General features: G+C 40.8%; 1 protein-coding gene across 12 annotated transcripts in view; it reads right to left on the bottom strand.

Annotated features, from left to right (window-relative positions):
- Positions 1–289: 289 nt before the first annotated feature.
- LOC149277525 (transcription factor 7-like 2) overlaps positions 290–14,596 on the bottom strand; it is a 107,520-nt gene continuing 93,213 nt past the window's right edge. For 3 of the 12 annotated variants that reach the window (XM_089502795.1, XM_089502797.1, XM_089502798.1), the window contains 6 exons: positions 11,146–11,271; positions 10,762–10,921; positions 10,123–10,230; positions 7,386–7,434; positions 6,720–6,770; positions 640–719 (listed from right to left, as the gene is read on the bottom strand). In XM_089502795.1, coding sequence (XP_089358921.1) covers positions 640–719; positions 6,720–6,770; positions 7,386–7,434; positions 10,123–10,230; positions 10,762–10,921; positions 11,146–11,271 — 574 coding nt within the window. Of the gene's footprint in view, positions 720–3,076; positions 3,150–3,582; positions 3,656–6,719; positions 6,771–7,385; positions 7,435–10,110; positions 10,231–10,761; positions 10,922–11,145; positions 11,287–14,596 lie in introns of all 12 variants that reach the window. The other 9 variants (XM_089502796.1, XM_089502799.1, XM_089502800.1 and 6 more) reach the window with 5 other exon arrangements.

The raw sequence follows: 14,596 nt of genomic DNA, 5'->3' as shown, positions 1-14,596 counted from the left end.
GACATAATTTTGCTCCTTTTCTTCCAATGCTCGCAGCCGACGATAATTTAAAGACATTGAGGGGACTGCGAGGCCTGCGGTGGTCCGAGCGCGTCGGTCGGTAAAAGCGGAGGAGAAAAAAAACAAAAAAAAAGGTCAAATATTGACCAATGAATTTCATAAAATCTACTAACGTAGCCATTTGGCACAAATAATAATAATAATTAAAAAAAAAAAATTAAGAGAGAAAAAAACCCCAAAAATGTGAACCAATATTAAAAAGGAGAAAGCGCCAAGTGTTCGGCTCATACTATTCTAACGACTTGGTGACGAGCGAAAGAGGCTGAAGTTGTTGCGTCGCGGCCAAGGACCGGTGAGACGCTAGGAAGGACGTCGACGGCTGAGTTAGCGAAAGGGAACAGAGCGGCGGAGAGTGCAGCGGGCTGGGTCGGTGATTGTGGTCGGAGCCGTTCTGACAGATGGCAGCCGGCGGGGCGCTGGGTTTTCGAGACGGGCTCTCGGTCAGAGGCGACGGCGGCACGCAGAGCCGCGCCAGAGGGTCGGGTTTCAGGGTTAAGGAGAGAGGTTGCGTTTGTTCAGTCTGTAGTTTGGAGTCTCTTGTGGGGGAGTCCAACATGGCGGGAGAGGAAGGGGAGGAGTCTAGTAGGCTTCCGTCGGAAGAGGGCGGGCTGACGCAGCTGCCTTCACCTTGTATGTAACGAATGCACTTTTTTTTTCTCCTAGAAACAGGGAGAGAGTTATCTGTAAATAAAGGGCAGAGATACTGATGGAGAAGGTGACGAGAATAAGGAAAAAGACACTTAGAGATTTAAAAAAAAATTAAAAAACAAAAATCTACAACATGCATGAGCTTTGTTTGCGTCATTCTGTATCAGAAATAAAAGTCGTGATTCACTAAAAATTCACTTTAATGGAACTGTGCCGGGTGACGGCTCGGCTGCGCATGTATATAGCGGTTAACTGGTTTTAGGGCTATGACATTTTTTATGAATCAATAGAAAAAGTTAATTTTTTGTGTTAATGTTGGTTAGAATGATTAGAATATACAGTGACCAGTGACCTGATCCATCTGCTATTTTATATTTTAATTTAAAAAAAATCACCAAACCTATCCCTATAAATAACCATTTTTTCCTAATTATTATTTTTTAGGTAAATAACGCTATTCTACATTTAGCTTACATGATAATCTTTATTTATTTTTTTTAATTATGCCCCTGTAGCCTTTCATTTTTTTTTATACAATTATGCCTCTGCTTGGAGAGTCTGGTAAAATTTTTAAATTTTACACCACATTTTTGAAATGTTATATAAAAATTGGAATTATAGAGTAAAGGCCAAAAAATGGAAATCATAAGTGCGTTTCCACCACAGTAATTAATTATTTCACCGTGTCGAATTTCATTGTCATGTGACACAAAAGCAAGCGCGGATAGGCTGTTGCCATAGAAAAAGAAATGGCTTGTTAATTTTTTACTTTAACGTTATTAAACCTTAAATGGAAAGAATAAAATTACAGATCTGCTGATGCTTATTTGGCAACACTTTTTTTAATAGCGGTAAAGCTGGTGCTTTTATTTTTTTTTAAATGTAGAAATGTGGAAAAAAATATGTTTTTCCACCTCTGGCCTCCCATAGAGATATTTCAGAATTCACAATTGTGTGATATGAAACATTCTTTTCTGTATAACGGGGCTAAAAAAAGGGGATTTAATCCAATGTAACAAACTTACTGTTTAGTTTTTTGATAGACATTGTTATAGGTAATATATTATTATCCTGCTTTATTCCTGCATTTTATGTATGGGAATGACACCCCCACCCCCAACCATGGAACACGCCAAGATCACACGGATACAAAACAATAAGACAGAGAACACGTTCGTTACAATGGGTTCCGCACTATGGATTCACATGTGACGGGTATGGAGGAAACGCACATGGGGGGGATGGAGACGTTTACCTACCATTGCTAGATTCCAAATTCAAAGACTGCTTGCATCAGAATAAAGAAATAACAGATTTAACCAAAAAGGATCAATCAGAAGAAAGGATAGCGAGAAGAACCTGTCCCTCCACCGAGTGTCGCTGCCTGATGTTCAGGAAATCATTTTTCTCGTAATAAGTACGGGTCGTTGAAATTAAACATGGCCTCCTTGTATTTGCTACTGGAAGCCCACTAGAATGACAGCGAATAATGACCCAAGACTGTTTCAACTGAAAAAGGCTCAACTTTACACTCTATGGTTTCATTATTATTATTTATTGTTTTATATAGCGCCATCAAATTCCGTAGCGCTGTACAATATTAATTACGCAGGGATCTTCTAAATCCCAGAATAAAAACAAAGCAGAGAGGGGTTGGACGTTGTTTCCTCAAATAGAGAAACTGTGTTGGCCAGTTTTGCCTCCATTCCATTTAATAATATTATGACATCATAATATCTAATAATATAAACATTCGTTTTTACCTTTTCCCGAGGACCTCATCTATCTAGAGGGGCCAATTAAACTACCGCAGTTCTATTATTGGGGGTCTTTATTGTGAAACTTCTGAGAACTCAACTAGAACTCGGGGAAATACTTCTAGAATTAATTCTAGAACAGAATAAACATTTCATCGTAAGATAATTAGTACAATTAGTAACAAAGTAATTAAGTAATGGAAGAAATTATTGTCAACTGGCTGACCTTGAAGATCCTTCCACCTTCTTCATCTAATATTAAAAGCTAACGCCCTTCAGAAAGGGTGCAAAGAGAAGAGGGCAAGGGCAATGCTTGGGTCCAGAACCGCAGTCATTAACCTGTTCCCCATTACGCAATAACCAATCTCCTCTGTACGAAGGAAGACGGACACCGGGACTTGTATTGTACTTCTAAGCAAAAGATTTCTATCCTTGCATCAGAGAGACAAAGTAACAAGACCAACCACCAGAGATCCCCAATTTAAAAGAGAAGGGGTGTCATTGGAGAGCGGAAGGGAATTCATTTAAGAGATTGGGTTGAATCATAGAGATGATCTAAAAAGGACAGATGGGATACCATTATTTCCCAAGGGGCCTTGCTGTAAATATACCTGCATGGCTTGCACCATAAATTCTGTTGGTCAAGTCCGAACAATGCCCGACACTTCTTTGGAGCATTGGAATCTGTCAGCACAACGTAAACACACACAAGAAAATACAACAAAAATGGTGGATACTGCTCATATGGACCAAGGTTCTTAGCTCTGGTTACCTATTTGTATCAACCTTTTATTTGGTAATTCCCTCTCCTTTTCATTGCTAACCCACAGAACTCTTGGAGCCGTCAACGGAAAGGATAGAGGCAGGTAATAGAAACTGTGCTTTCCAGATGTGCGAATGAACTGAATTCATCAAGGCTCTAAGTAGCTCTTCAGTCAGGGTGTTGGGAAGCCGTGGGTTATAAATCGTCTTGAAGACCAAGAAGCCAACGGAAGTCATAGCGCCACAACTCCCAAACCCTGACAACATGAGAAAGCAACGGGCAACGAGCGGGCGATTACCAAATAAACAATGGACAAACCAGCCAGGGCAAATGGGGGTAGAAAAACATACACACCTGCAGGGGCCGCACCAATTATTCTGCTGATCAAGGCCAAAGCGAGCTCTGCATTTCTTAGGAGCGCTCAGGTCTGAACGAGTTCAAGACAGAAGCCAGCAGAAAAGAAAACAAGGAAGAAGAAGAAGAAGAAGAAAAAAGAAAGAAAGAGAGAAAAAAAATCAATGAATTTTTTTTTACTAATTGTAAAAGCGAAGAACTTCATTTTTAAAGAATCACAAAGTTAACAAAATAAAAAAAAGACAAAATTGGGATTCTAATTTGCGGTAAAATAGTCCAAAAGATAGAAAGCTGCAGGATCTCCTCTATAACAGAATCCCTCCTCTATAAAGATATTTTAACTCTATAAATCATTAAAAATTTATATCCTGTGGATGATGAACTGCAATTTACCGAACGGGTACTCTTATCGTTAAAAAGTTATATATTTATACTCTTTATACTGCATTCTATATGTAGGGCACCATGAGATTCCATAGAGCTATATATGTGTGTGCATATATATATATATATATATATATATATATACTGCAAAAATAAAATCTAGAATTTTAATTATTTGGCAAATGGTTTTAAGCCCAATCTGGTTCTAGATTTATAAAAATCAGCCGTTATCCACAAACGCCAGCATGCAGTTAGCTCGATTGAAACTAATCTATGATAAATCTCCGAGCGAACATTCAAAGATTGTACGATGTTGCAGCTCATCTGCCTCGACTTTACTCCCCGCAACAAAGTAACTTCCTTCCTCCCATCAGAATAACGCCCGGAGATACTGCAGCTTTCCAAACTGATCATCACTCGTTTATTTACTGCTACAAGGGGGAGACGTAGCGACTTTAAAATAAAACGAAAGAATGAATCAGAGCGAAAAGCAGGGAAGAGAATGAATGAGCGGCTCTGGCTATGAGGCATGCCTTTGAAGCCAGGCAAGGTTTAAGCAAAGCAAACAAGCAGAAGGACCGGCATGCTGCACGGAACGCACTTTGAGAGAGCGGTAAAGAAAAATATTAGATTAAGGAGGTTTTTCTAAGATTTTTTTTTAACAGTCTTTTTTTCTTTCTTTCCAGAAATATATATAAAAAAGAAATACTGCATATCTCGTTGGCATAGTTAGTGTCGCGCCAAAACGTCTGGTAAAGGCCCAGAAGACAGACTGTTATGAAGATGCAAGTTATCTGAAGACGTACAGACGAATAATTATTACGTCCCGGAAAGCTGAGGCATGGAACTTTAAGAATGTTTGAAAGATGATAGGAAATAAAATACGCTCAACCCTTCCGTCTGGGGGAGGAAAGGGATCCGTGACGGACCGCGGGCTTAACCGCTCTGCAAGGGGTGACGTGATGCGCAGCGCTGTGCCGCTACCCCCGCAAAGTGACCCGTACGAATTCACATGTGTTTGTCCTTATAGCAATGCTCTGGCTTTAAACCTGTTCGAAAGGGACCACGGCAAGAAGATCCTAAACATGTTAGCGTCATGTGACACAAAAGCAGGCTCTGATAGGCTGTTGCCATAGAGACTAAAAAAAAATTGGCTTAACATACTAGGGAGAGAACTGAAATGTTTTTTTCTAAGTGGAACAGCAGCATTAACACCACAGTATTTTCCAACCATCGATCACATAACAGTAAAGACATCCCTGCATGCGCACAGATAGTCTATGTATACTGGGGCAAAAGTACCCCTGCCCCCCCCCCCCCCCCCCCCGCTCTACCTATTCGGCACTGGCCCCTTGGAAATACCAATTTACATTTATTCTCATTATTTCTGTTTAATTCAAATCTTCTGTTCTTTTATAAAGTCATGATTTTTTTATTTATTTTTTGTCGAAATCTTGCAGAATAATATTTATTTTTCTCAGAAATTAAGTGCTGCACCTTAAAGGGGCATTTTCTATTAAATAATAATAAAAAAAAGACAATTAAATGAAAACTTTCGCCTCGAGCCTAAACCAGTAACAAATGAACTAATAATAATAACTCGTAATACATTTTTAAAAATAACTAATGAAGTAGAAGGGGTTACTAAGTTTTAGGATTTATACATTTCTGTTATTATTAACCATTTATATGATACATGGGATGAAAGGCTCTCTGGAGTATACGTTATAACCCTTAATTGTACAGCGCTACAGAATATGATGGTGCTTTATAAACCTGTAATAATATTTGTACAGTAGCTATTTATGTCAGTACAAAAAAATGAAGTTTTTCATTAAAGAATAATGTTAGAATGTAATGGGTTAGACACAGAGGGCTGATAATTACCCAGATAGTTACCCAATCATTTGGTCCAATTAAACTCAAATATATGTTTGAAATCCTAACAAGCTTACAAAAGGCATATGACACGGTGAATAACAATGTGACATCATTTGCATAAATGAGGATAATTCTACTGTGGAGTGACCAATTTATGGGAAAAAACATATTACCAAAAAACACCAGCCAATAAAATGTTCTATAAAAAGTTTTAAACATAACAAATGCGGATAAATTGAATCCTTTAATAAAAAAGAAACTCTGTATCTCTCGATACGTTAACTAGCTGGAGGGCGTGTGGTTAGAGGCGTGACTGGAGGCGGGGCTATTTGCATAACTGGGTGGGGCATTTAGGAGAAGAATAATGGGTGTTTATTTACCCCGTTTAATTTATAAAGCCGTTTCCTGCTGTTTCTATACACATTATCGGGGATTTTAGGGCTGTAGAACCCTAGCAAAAGCTAAAATAATTATAAAAATCTAAAAAAATATTAATAAAAATAATAATAAAAAATATTAAATTTGTTCAAACTTAATCGCCAAGCATCAGCACGGTGTTAACAGTTTTGTTGAGGTTATATAGATAGCATAGGAAGGGTCAGCCAGCCATGCCGTGGGGTACCCGGTAATGCCCCCCTAACAAAGTACATGTCTGCTACCCCTTTTAACTTAACACCTACCACCAGTGAGGACGCCAAAAGCCAGAGCAGCTATAATACGACACATTGTCACGTATTTTATTTTCCTATCCTCTCTCAGAAGAAGTGGTTTATGTTAATAAAATTATAATGGCAATAAAAAGCATTTTCAGGGGGGAAAAAAGAAAAAAATAATAATAAAATAAATAAGTCCAAAAAAAATGACTTTAGCACCTGTAATCGGAGGAAGTGAAAGGCAAGGATTTAGGTAACATTCGCTGTGTTCTGAAAAAAAAGAACAAATTACAGGAAATACTGGACACCGTCAAGGGTTAATATCAAACCGTTTATGCAGTATTTTTAATGCCGTGGAACCGCAAACCTCCTTAATTCCTTAAATATAGGGGTGGATTAGGGAATTATCACTGCAAAGCATGCGAAAGAGCACCCGCAACCAAGCTCCCACTCAGCCGCACTCACGCACGCGCAGACACGCTCGCACGCACACGCGTGATTAGGAGACCACACAATAAACACACTAATGGCTGGTTACAATTAAATACTAACATAAATACAATATATCACAGATCTCACCAAAATGGCATCTTATTTTAATGATGAACTTAATTAAAAATTACAATAGCATTTAAAAATAACAAGAAAGGCTAGAAAATAAAAATTATAAGGGAACCCAGTAAGGAACGACAGCTTATGGAACTGTCCACGTAACCCTTCTGTTGTCATTGGTGCGTGACCTCTGGAACTGAAAGGGTTGTTCCAAGGACTGGGATGCCTACCCTGGGACTATTTCTTTCACTAGCTTCAGTAGGGGTTAATTGACATGTTGGGGGGGGGTAAACTACATTAAGCAGGGAGCTGGCCAGGGGGTAGAATACTTACCATTGCTCTCGCCTGGCTGCTTGTCTCTTTTCCTCTTCTTTTTTTTACCCTAAGAGAGGGGATACATCGAAGAGACATGTTAACAAAAAACCCATAAAATATTCCAAAATCTGCAAAAAAAGGTAAACCCGGGTCATATTTACGGGACACATAACACATCACGGTCACGTTACCCAGCTGGCGGGGAAGAGGGTCCCTACGTCCCAGTGATTTGGGTTAAATGTATCAGATTTGTGCTAAGTGTATCATATTGCATCAAACTCTATATATCCTTTTTGATGGGTTTGGGGTCTTTTATTAAGTCACAAGTTGTGGTTTTAGGTCTGATCGCAGAGTGTCCCTCAGCCACGAGCCATCCAAGACATGGCGGGGACCGGTGATGTATTTTGGCCTGAGGTGGCAGGTACAGGGAGGGTGGAAGCCTCTCCGTCGTGTAACAGGGACCCTCGGGCTCCCTGCAACTCCGCTACTCGATGGGCCGGTTAAAAAGGAGATCACCCATCACCCCAAGCGGTCCATTAACACTATGCCGAGTGCTCCATAGCTGCCTTCCCCACCTCGTTTCCATTAAAAGTAGGGGGGCTTTTTGTTCAGAAAGTCAACGCGGAGCCCGAATTTCACCAAAACACAAATTCTGTTTTATCGTTAAGACCCCCGGGGCTTTACAGCTTGAGGCGGTCTAAAAGGATATGCTATCGTTCATGAACAAATAATGATATATATATATATTCATTTTAGCAAAGGATTTCGGAGATGTCAAGATAACTTCTATCCTGATTATTTATCAGATTCTACAGAAAAAAATATATATCAAGAAGTGTCATCGGCACTCGAAGGGTTAAGAAAAGAGTTAAAAACAGGCATACTAATCTAAAACAGTAGAAAGTGGAATAACGTCTCCTTTTTTTCACCCCAGGTAACAGCCTTAGGGCTGTGGCAGACTGCTCAGTATTATCCCGCTTTTCACATCAATATACAGCAGAAACGTCCCGTAGATTCAGGCAAAGAATATTTTCCTAAAAGAATTTGTTTTAAAAAAATTCATGGCAGGTACCTAATCTTACTGGCGGCAATAACACGAGACTGTACAATCGCACGTATTTTAAAGCGGATCTTTTATTCCTCGTACCAGATTTAAAATAATCTGTTACCCCAGTTGTAGTTTTTGCCCCATAATATGAAGTTTTCAGACAGCTGCATATCAGCCGTTTGTATGATTCTCGCTCTGTTATCTGATCCCCGATCTACTAAACCCCCCGACTCCTTATCATACTGCCTGTGGGGGGCAATAGAATGGCTCAGTCTTAATCACCCAGCTGGACCCTCTGACTAATGAAAGTCTATGGAGGAACGGACTGCATTAGCATTGCCATAAAGCATCAGCTCAGTGCGGTGTTTGAGCCGGGAAAGTCACCCAAAACATCACATGACTGACAGCGACGGCGGCTCCAGGTCTGCAGATAAAGGGAGTTTATTGGAACAAAAATGAGATAAAACCAGGTTTTTGTCACCGACCGACATTACTCTATACAGCGCTGGGGTTATATTACTGTATACAGCGCTGGGGGTTATATTACTGTATACGGTGCTGGGGGTTATATTACTGTATACAGCGCTGGGGGTTATATTACTGTATACAGCGCTGGGGGTTATATTACTGTATACAGTGCTGGGGGTTATATTACTGTATACAGCGCTGGGGGTTATATTACTGTATACAGCGCTGGGGGGTTATATTACTGTATACAGCGCTGGGGGTTATATTACTGTATACAGCGCTGGGGGGTTATATTACTGTATACAGCGCTGGGGGTTATATTACTGTATACAGCGCTGGGGGTTATATTACTGTATACAGCGCTGGGGTTATATTACTGTATACAGCGCTGGGGGTTATATTACTGTATACAGCGCTGGGGGTTATATTACTGTATACAGCGCTGGGGGTTATATTACTGTATACAGCGCTGGGGGGTTATATTACTGTATACAGCGCTGGGGGTTATATTACTGTATACAGCGCTGGGGGGTTATATTACTGTATACAGCGCAGGGGGTTATATTACTGTATACAGCGCTGGGGGTTATATTACTGTATACAGCGCTGGGGGTTATATTACTGTATACAGCGCTGGGGGGTTATATTACTGTATACAGCGCTGGGGGTTATATTACTGTATACAGCGCTGGGGGTTATATTACTGTATACAGCGCTGGGGGTTATATTACTGTATACAGCGCTGGGGGGTTATATTACTGTATACAGCACTGGGGGTTATATTACTGTATACAGCGCTGGGGGTTTATTAATGTATACAGCATTTGGGGTTATATTACTGTATACAGCGCTGGGGTTATATTACTGTATACAGCGCTGGGGGGTTATATTACTGTATACAGCGCTGGGGGGTATATTACTGTATACAGTGCTGGGGGGTTATATTACTGTATACAGCGCTGGGGGTTATATTACTGTATACAGCGCTGGGGGTTATATTACTGTATACAGCGCTGGGGGTTATATTACTGTATACAGCTCGGGGGGTTATATTACTGTATACAGCTCGGGGGGTTATATTTTTAAGATACTTCACAACATTTTGTTTTTGGAAGTTTAAGGTCTCCTGTCCGAGTCTAAATACATACCATGCCATGTTTAAAGTTCTTCAAGGAAAATAAAAATCACATTCTACAATTCTATTAAGGGGGCAAAAATATCACCTACATAGGAACCTACATAGTTATCCCGTGCGGACCAGCCTGGGTAAAGCTGCATGTGCAGCTGTCGCTCCTTCCGCGCGAGCTCGTAATATTTCGCTTGCTCTTCTCTGGACAGCGCATGCCACTGGAGAAAAGAGACAACCAAGTTATTCCGCGGCGTTTAAACACATGTAATAATCCGGAGTGATATCGCTTGTTACTTTGTATCGGCGTTCCAAATAAGAAAACCTGGCAGCCAATGAGCATTAAGCAGGGAGGGGATTCTCTCTCCTATTGGCTGTTGACAATCTTTCTGTGACTCTAAATCCCACATTCAGAACAATGTACATGGTTAAAATGATCAGAATATATTTATTAATATATTAATAAATAAATAATTAATATTATTATAACATAAGATATTTATGTTTGCTGATATATGAATACTTTATTCTTTAAATAATTCAGCCTCTGTTGAATCTAAATCTAGTCATCTGTTTTGTAAAAACCTTAATCAGTCGCTGGTCTCTTCTTACATTCAGGAGCCGTATGTCTATCCCATGCGTGTTTAATCCCCTCACTGTATTACCCTCTACCACCTCTGCTGGGAGGCTGTTTCGCTTACACACACCCAGGATCACAACCAGGATTCACTGCAGGGGTAAATGTTGCTCACCCTTCGCCCGAGTATCTGATTTATGGCCGCGCTTTCTTTTAACGTGCATTCTGCTACAACCTTGGCTCTCATTTCCTTCATATACAACATAAAAGCGTTTAGAGGTTTCTTTATGTGCGGTTTTTTCTTCTCTTCATCTTTTTTTGAATCCTGATGTTTTCTGTAAAAGAGCAAAAATTTGCCATAACGCCGATAAGGACGCGTGTGTTGGAGTAAACGTCCCATGCATTTAAATTACCTTACTTTATTAGCATCTACCACTTCTGCTGAAGGTTCGTTCCCCTTATCCACCACCCATTACATTGTGAATAATAAGGGAAACATATGGGCTGATTAGCATGCACGTGTGTGTTGTGGGGAAAGCAAAATGAAGGGGGTACTCACGAGCTGTGGAGGGATCCCACGTCGCTTTGGGAAGATTCCTGTTTGACTGTCGGGGTCACTATGGCGGGGTGGGGGATTCCAGTTGTGTGTAAACTATGATGGGGCGGCACCATGTGTGGAGGGAATCTGCTGGAGAGAAAGCTGTGTAAATTGTCAGAATAAACATGAATGAAAGGGGAGGGATGTCACTGAAATAAAATGATGTTAAAAACATTAAAAATGAAACAAAAGCAGAATATCTCATCAATGCGGCTTCATTAGCGAGGGTCGGCGATTAACGTTCGGGGGTCTCCAGCCTCATGGCTGCCATTAAATCAAACAAATGACATCAACAAAAGGGGTCATGTTCGGAAACCGTGCAATTCTAGACTAAATGTTACATTTGGGGCGATCTGCAACAGTATTCCAACGGTTGCCATGGCAACTACACCAAAATGTACTATCTGTTACCAGTTCTGCTTTAATAAATACAGGGTGATCGGTTTAAAATCTATAATTTATACATGAGGGAGGAGCAGAATCCCCAATAAACAGATTATTATTGTTATTATGTATCCAAAGATTCCGTGTTTGGGAAAATAAACACATTGTTGATTAACAAAGTTCTTTTTCGTGGAAAGGTAGATTTTTTCACTCTCCACACTTTTTTATCGTGTGTAATTCTGCTTATTTTCACAACACCTTCCATTTACACCTAAAACCTTTACATTATCATCGCTATGATGCAATAGATCCAGTAATTACATATATTTTCTACATAGATAATAATTGTAAATGTATCCAAATTTCTAGATAAATTAAATTAATTAAAATGTTGCAGCAGCGCATAAACGACGAGTTTATATGTAATCACAATTAAAATGTTTAAATTCCAAACTCTCATAAATTGCAGAAAAATATACGTTAAGTGGTTCGGCGCCGCTGACCAATCAGGGAATGACAACAATCCAGATTCATTATTACACTTATTCTAAAAAAACTCTTGAATTCTATTTTCAAAAGACAAAAAACCCAACACAGATTTATAAAGAATAGAATTACAAAAGTTCTAAATATGGAGCGATCACTACGGCAACTAGAGGAGTATTGTGGTTGGCCGGCTAGCACAGGATACTGGAATTGCTCGGTATAAACCTCTGCGGGGACTTTGCCCGCGTATATTTGGACTGAAGCCCTGTGCTGATCCTTGGAAAAAGAAATAATGTTGCAAGGACCGGAATTTTTATAAATATATTCCCCAAAGCGGATAATATTGTAATATTTGGTAAAAACCAAAAGGGGTTTTGGGGGAAAAAATACAAAATGAAGAAGCCAGGTGTTTATTGCCATCCATTCTCCACCATTTTTTTTTTCTTGTTTTTTTTTTTTTTTTAGATCTGTCGGATTCTGTCAAACAGTCTAAAACAAAAAAACAAAACCGGGCGACCCTCAACGCGCTCGTTAGCCGCCCCGTCCGCCTTTGCAGCTCCGAGCCAGGTTATAATGATCGGCTAAACTCATTTAACAACAGCTCTTTTTTTTTTTTTCTTCCCCGGCTCTCTCGTCGTGCTGCGCAGGTATCCGCTTCTCTTAAGCACGTGTCATCTCCCAGCCTCGGTTTTATGCGCAAACAGTGGGACGCGTTGGCTTTTTATTCCCCCCCCCCCAGTCGTCCTGCTTTGAGATGGATTACATTTGTCATTATCGCCTTTCCTTTGTAACATTTCATCCATGCCTGCCTGACGATTTTTTTTTTTTCGGAAGCGCGGTGCGCCCACATTATGGTTTATACATGATCCTCTTGCCTTTGAAGCCAGACAGTTTCAGAGCCGGCCTCGTCAGGAGAAGTGGCTTTCACCAATTTAGCATGCTGAGGGCCCCCGAGCTCCGACGTCTCAATCGAAAGGGGGTCACAGGGTGGCACCGGCGAGTGTCAGCAAGTGCTGCTTAATTGCCAATTCTCGGCTTCTCCGCGGTTTTTAAACTATAATGACCCATCACTTAATTCTGAGAAGCTCTGGCCCGGCCGCTGAATTGAATGAATATCAAAGGCAAAGTTGGATCGGGGGGTGCGGAGCCTCCATTCCTCCGACTGTCATGTGTGTGACGGACCTGTCTTTGTGTCAGTCCCATTATCACAATAATGTGTTTAATTTGTGTATTCGCTTTCTTTTTTTTTCCTCCCCAAGACACCTTTTTGGAAAAATCAGTCTGCAGAGCAAACATAGAATCTGCCAGCAGATCGGCCCCCGTCTAGTCTCCTGCTGTAAAGACTCAAACCTTAGTTGGTCTCGGTCTCGTCTTAGATTCCGGAGCCGTATGTCTATCCCATGCATGTTTAATACCCTCACTGTATTAGCCTCTACCACTTCTGCTGGGAGGCCATTCCACTTATCTACCACCCTCTCAGGTTCAATGATGGTCTCTAAAAAAAAATCAGAGGCTTCTCTTTCTAGTCAAACTATTGGCAGCGATTCCACCCAAAGAAAAACATACAAAAAAGCAATCTGGCTTTAAAATGCTAATAACATTCTGGTAACGAGCGATAATACCTATTAAGTACCCAAAATATTGCTCTGCAGTTGGCAAAGTGTGTCCAAAGTATACAAATATATGTATCTACGACCGTTCAAAAGTTTGGGGTCATTCAGCTGATTTCATGGAAAACAAGGAAATTTCTAACTATAACATAATTACAAAAATGGTTTCTAACCATCAATTAGTCTTTTAAACTTAAACTTGGATCAGCGAACACAACGTGCCATTGGAACACAGGAGTGATGGGAGTGATAAAGGGCCATTGGAACCCAGGAGTGATGGGAGTGATAAAGGGCCATTGGAACTCAGGAGTGATGGGAGTGATAAAGGGCCATTGGAACACAGGAGTGATGGGAGTGATAAAGAGCCACTGGAACACAGGAGTGATGGGAGTGATAAAGGGTCGTTGGAACACAGGAGTGATGGGAGTGATAAAGGGCCATTGGAACACAGGAGTGATAAAGGGCCATTGGAACACAGGAGTGATGGGAGTGATAAAGGGCCATTAGAACACAGGAGTGATGGGAGTGATAAAGGGTCGTTGGAACACAGGAGTGATGGGAGTGATAAAGGGCCATTGGAACTCAGGAGTGATGGGAGTGATAAAGGGCCATTGGAACCCAGGAGTGATGGGAGTGATAAAGGGCCATTGGAACTCAGGAGTGATGGGAGTGATAAAGGGCCATTGGAACCCAGGAGTGATGGGAGTGATAAAGGGCCATTGGAACTCAGGAGTGATGGGAGTGATAAAGGGCCATTGGAACTCAGGAGTGATGGGAGTGATAAAGGGCCATTGGAACCCAGGAGTGATGGGAGTGATAAAGAGCCACTGGAACACAGGAGTGATGGGAGTGATAAAGGGTCGTTGGAACACAGGAGTGATGGGAGTGATAAAGGGCCTTTGGAACACAGGAGTGATGGGAGTGATAAAGGG

Source organism: Sceloporus occidentalis, unplaced genomic scaffold (genome assembly GCF_023333645.1).
Source record: "Sceloporus occidentalis isolate IW3139 unplaced genomic scaffold, rSceOcc1.0.p SCAF_212, whole genome shotgun sequence".
Classification (NCBI taxonomy): domain Eukaryota; kingdom Metazoa; phylum Chordata; class Lepidosauria; order Squamata; family Phrynosomatidae; genus Sceloporus; species Sceloporus occidentalis.
This window is presented reverse-complemented; position numbering and strand designations above follow the sequence as displayed.